This window comes from Meleagris gallopavo, chromosome 30, assembly GCF_000146605.3.
Source record: "Meleagris gallopavo isolate NT-WF06-2002-E0010 breed Aviagen turkey brand Nicholas breeding stock chromosome 30, Turkey_5.1, whole genome shotgun sequence".
Taxonomy (NCBI): domain Eukaryota; kingdom Metazoa; phylum Chordata; class Aves; order Galliformes; family Phasianidae; genus Meleagris; species Meleagris gallopavo.
This window is the reverse complement of record NC_015040.2, coordinates 4,580,348-4,585,123: the sequence shown is the minus strand read 5'-3', so window position 1 is coordinate 4,585,123 and position 4,776 is coordinate 4,580,348. Positions and strand designations below refer to the sequence as shown.

Here is a 4,776-nt window from a genome sequence, read left to right as displayed (position 1 = left end):
AAAGCTGCTGTTATCTCCAGAGAGATGATGTCTAGTTGTAGCCAGCTGCTTCAGCTGCCATGCTACTTTTGGCACAACTCTCGTGAGCGGCCATTAGAGAAAGGCATGTGAGGGCATTGTTACCAACCCCAGCCACTTCCTCCATCTGCTCTGCAAAATAAAACTGAGAAATAGAAATGACTAGTGTTGCATGCTTCTGTAGAGCTCTTCACATCCCAGGGCTCCACGCTGCTGCAGCAGGGCCAGGACACAGCACCAGCAATCAGCTGCCCTGGGGCTTTAACAATACGTTCTTCTCTCTTCCCTCCCATTCCTGGCTTAAGGCAGCTTGCTTATTCAGCTCTTCTATTTCCAACACAGGCACCGAGTTCTTACAGGTAAGAGTACATGAACTGCAGATGTGCAGTGGAAGGGAAAAGGATGGGGAACAGAGAGAGATGGATGCAAACCTCAGTCTTAAGAGACAGACCACTGTCCATCAATCCCCAGGATAGAGGGAGTAGCAGACAAAAAAACAAAAACAAAAAAGAAAAAAAAACAACACATTAACAGCTGGGCTGGAAGAGAGAAATAGGATGAGCAGCTGAGCAGAGGCAGACTTCCAGCTTGGAAAATGAAAGAAGGTGGCACTGTCCAAAGGGAAAGTACCTTCCATCCTCCTCCCTTATTCAGGGCAAGACACCCCGACATGGGTACTCAGCCATTTGTGCTCTGGGTTAGATGGCTGTCAAGGGAGGTGGTAGTGGCTGGGCACAGGAAGGGCGAAGTGAGCTGTCAGCATCCAGTTTGCAGAGGCATGTGCTCTCAGAGGTATTCTTGTAGAAAGTGCAGCAGCGTGATTTCATAGTGCTCTCCTGACTCAGGGCACCGAATACTGTGTCTCTCGTTGGGGTAGATCTGTGCAGAAGCAGAGATGAGACAATTAATCAGGAGCTGCTCATTCAACAAGTCTCCCTCACCTTGTGCCCAGTTTCCATCAGGACAAAAGAGTGCCAGGAGATGTGTAGAGCACCCAGCCTGCCTCTCACTTCACTGGAGTGATGTGCACTGCCACTCTGCTCAGCAAAGCAGCCACCTCTACTGCCCACAGCCATGTGAGACAGCAACAGCTCCAGGGGAGAAGGAAAGTTCCAGACTTGAGGGCAGGAGCCCTATTTGCAAATGCTTTTAGACACAGGCCACATCAACTAGCAATGAAGCAGTCACAGTGCCACCTTCCGGTCACCCATTGAAGTCAAATAAGGCATTTACTATCAGCTGTATTGCAACAAGAGCAACACGTGGAAGCATCTGCATCTACCTTCTCCCATACTCAAGGCAGGAAGCAGAAAACTATCTTGCTACATTTAACTAACCTTCCCACTTCACTCTTGTTCGCCCTACCTGAAGCTGGTAAGGTTTTCCAGCCCGGATTAACTGTGATACCAGGAAGTTTGTGTGAAAAAAGTGCACGTTTTCATCCAAAAAGCCATGGAGGATCAGCAAACGATTTGGCCTGAAGATGAGAGAGAATATGAGAATCCAAACAAAAAGCTCTGTGAGTCTGAGCAAAGAGCTGCCATTCAGCAAACTAAAAACTGAACAATGACCAGGCAGCAGTCAAAATAATGCCAGAGACGTGATCTTCAACCCCTCCACCACTGGCAAAGGAGACTGGAGATACGATGCCCCAGACTGCTGCAAAAAGCAGCAACCAGCCTCATGAGTTAAAATAAAACCACCTCAGAATTCATCCATTCTTTTGGTATTCACCAGAAGTGCAGCTGATGGCACCACACAGCATCTGGGAGCAGGTTTTTAGCAGATTACAGCCCCACAGTACTCACTCATTGGGAAGCTTTTCTACATGTAATGCCACAGAGCCAGCCTCATAACCTTGCTGGTTGTTTTCTGGGATATCCATGTACCGCTCAGTATACCCGGTGTCATATGCCATCCAAACTGTGACAGGAGCACCTGCTATAGCAATCTGTCAAACAAATAGGTGGCAGGAGACAACTTCAATTATCAAGTGCTATAGAGCTCAAGTATTCTCTGCTTCCTTGGTGAGGGAGGGAAAAAAAAAAGCTCTGGACAATTCTGTTACTCAGACCAGGATTCTTCCACAACAAAACCCACATAAAACCCAGATTCCAACTCATGCTGTTTCTCTTGTAACCAAAATCAGGCAGATTCTATCCTAACAGCACTAAAGGCTTTCCCTTTCAAGGAAAACAAGTGGAATAGATCCAGAAACCTGCGAAGACTTGGAAAGGGCATTAGGAATAGTGTATCAATCATCTCATTTGATAGTATGTCAAGTCTTCCACCAGTAGCCTCAGGGGTGTGACTCCATTCCAGAGAGTCCATCCTCTTTATGTCTCAGAAAGTACAACCTGCAAGCAGAATGCAGGGCTGTATGCTAGAGCTGCAGGCGGGCAGGACTGAGGGACATTTTCGCCTGGCTTTTTTGTTTGATGTTTCTGATGGACAGCTCCAGATACCAAGAGCTACAGAAGCTGAGAAAGCTATGAGTCCCAAGATAATGCTCCACCACGTCTGGACTTACCTTGAAGACATTGGGTTTACAGATGAGACCCATGAGGGAGAGAAAACCCCCATATGACCAACCATGTATGGCTACTCGACTCAAGTCAATAAACCCGTATTTTTCTGCTACATAATGTAAACCTTCCACTTGGTCCTCTATCTCCACCTGACCCTAAAGAGCAATTAAAAAAAAAAAAAGCTGAAGTTAGTGGCTTTATAAGCCTGAAAACTTAAGGAACCAATAAGGCATAAGTAATGCTCATGCAGGCATACGTTCAGCCATGTAGCCTTTGAAAAAGGAACAGATTAATCAAAAAAATACATTACCATTTGGTTTTTCAGGGCTCCTTCAAATCTGAGTCCTCGCTGGCATGAACCTCTTCCATCAATCACTACCACAGCATAACCTAGGGATGCTAGTGTGTTTAGCCGTAAGTATTTGATTCCTTTGAAGGAATTATTCACCAGCTGCACCTGCAGAAGGTAGAGAAGTTTCAGAACCAAGCAGCTGTCTTCCACTATCTTCCTCTGTTTGACTCGCTACCCAGGATGGTGAGCAAGACAGCAGCCACTAGATGAACTACTAGAGACAGACAAATCAGTCTAAATGCTTAAAAAAAAAAAATCATTTCAGGTTTGAGGTAGAGGTCAGAACAGAGGTTCAGTTTAAGTCCTGACACATGACTGAGCTACACAGAACTTTGCTCTGGACAGCAATCCCATGGCCATTACCAGCAATCAACCATCTGAACTATTACCTGAGGGCCTCCATACACAAAGAGCACTGTGGGATGCTTCTTCCCAGGCTGGACATCATGAGGTTTGTAGACCATTCCGTAGAGCTCAACATCTGACTGAGTACGGAAGTGAAAGATCTCAGGTGGGATGTAATCTGGGGGACAACCTGCAGAAGCAAGTTCACACAATAGCAATGTAATAACTAAAGCAGACTCTGTCTCCTACCCAGTCTGAAAAACCTCATCCTCTTAGCCAGGGCTCTTTCAATACCCAAACCATAACAAGACTTATCACTGCCTTTCAGAGAAACCTCCCACTCAGAAACAACCAACCTCCACCTGCCTACATAGGTCAATAGGCCATATATACACAGAATGGATCATCCATGAACACACATTCAGCTGAGAATCTTCAAATAAGGGCATGTTGTGCTGTAACTGTAAGACTTGACAGGTTAAGAACAGACATGGGTCAAATAACCCAGCAGTGACACACTGTGCAGGACTTACTGGCTGCCTCCATCATGCTAGCCCAAAACTTGGGTTGCTTATGTAGCGGATCATCATCGGAGCCACTGAGCTTGTAGACATGCACGCAAGGTGGAGTGCTCACACTGCTGTAGTGGCTGATGAACATGTCAAAATTCTACAGGTGGAAGAGGAAGAGTTAGGGGAATCGAGGTCTTTCATTTCCCACAACCAGCCTCCTCCACACTGTTCTTAGATTAGAGCTCCCACATCTCAAGCAACCAATACAAAACCCCCTGGTAATCACTGCATGACTCACTACCATTCCCTGTCAGACAGGAGACAAGTGCATCTTGTGTCTAAACAGAATCACAGAATGGCCAGGGTTGGAAGGGACCTCAAGGATTATGAATCTCCAGCTCCCCCTGCCAAATGTAGGGCTACCAACCTCCCCATTTCATAGCAGACCAGGCTGACCAGGGCCCCATCCAATCTGGCCTTGAACACCTCTAGGGACGAGACATCCACAACCTCTCTGGGCAGCACCTGTTCTAGCACCTCACCACTTTCTCCATGAAGAACTTCTTTGTATCTTCTGCAAAGAACTTTTTGTAAACAAGATACAAGAATAACAAACCTGGCTCATAGAACAGCTGTGGGAGAAGCCTGGTATGGTAAGTCGCACGATTTCTCCAGGACACTCATAGCTGACTACATAGAGATGGTGCTCCAACGGGGTATCCTTGGTGCCTTGGAAATACACCAGCTTCGTAGCCTCATTGACCCAGATCTATATGAAGAAGAGAGGGCTTGCTGACAGAAGGATGACATCAACTGCTTCTTTTTTCATTCAGTCTGTCCCAAGGCTTAAAAACACCAATAGACTATGACAGACTACTTACAGCACTAGGGACATACACAACATCCATTTATATGACAAGCTGGAATACACACACGTAGCACTTATGGAGAACCATATGTAATCCAATGAAGTAATAAAAAGAAACCAAAGTGGTAGTGTTCTGTTTTTCACTTTTTTTTT

The 4,776-nt window shown here is 46.0% G+C and overlaps 1 protein-coding gene across 2 annotated transcripts in view; it reads right to left on the bottom strand.

The window, feature by feature from the left end:
• Positions 1–6: 6 nt before the first annotated feature.
• Positions 7–4,776, bottom strand: part of DPP9 (dipeptidyl peptidase 9) — an 18,356-nt gene continuing 13,586 nt past the window's right edge. For both annotated transcript variants that reach the window (XM_003213334.4, XM_010725089.3), the window contains 8 exons: positions 4,372–4,524; positions 3,777–3,912; positions 3,288–3,433; positions 2,857–3,003; positions 2,549–2,701; positions 1,827–1,969; positions 1,384–1,495; positions 7–897 (listed from right to left, as the gene is read on the bottom strand). In XM_003213334.4, coding sequence (XP_003213382.1) covers positions 805–897; positions 1,384–1,495; positions 1,827–1,969; positions 2,549–2,701; positions 2,857–3,003; positions 3,288–3,433; positions 3,777–3,912; positions 4,372–4,524 — 1,083 coding nt within the window. In that variant the 3' untranslated portion in view covers positions 7–804. The remainder of the gene's footprint in view (positions 898–1,383; positions 1,496–1,826; positions 1,970–2,548; positions 2,702–2,856; positions 3,004–3,287; positions 3,434–3,776; positions 3,913–4,371; positions 4,525–4,776) is intronic.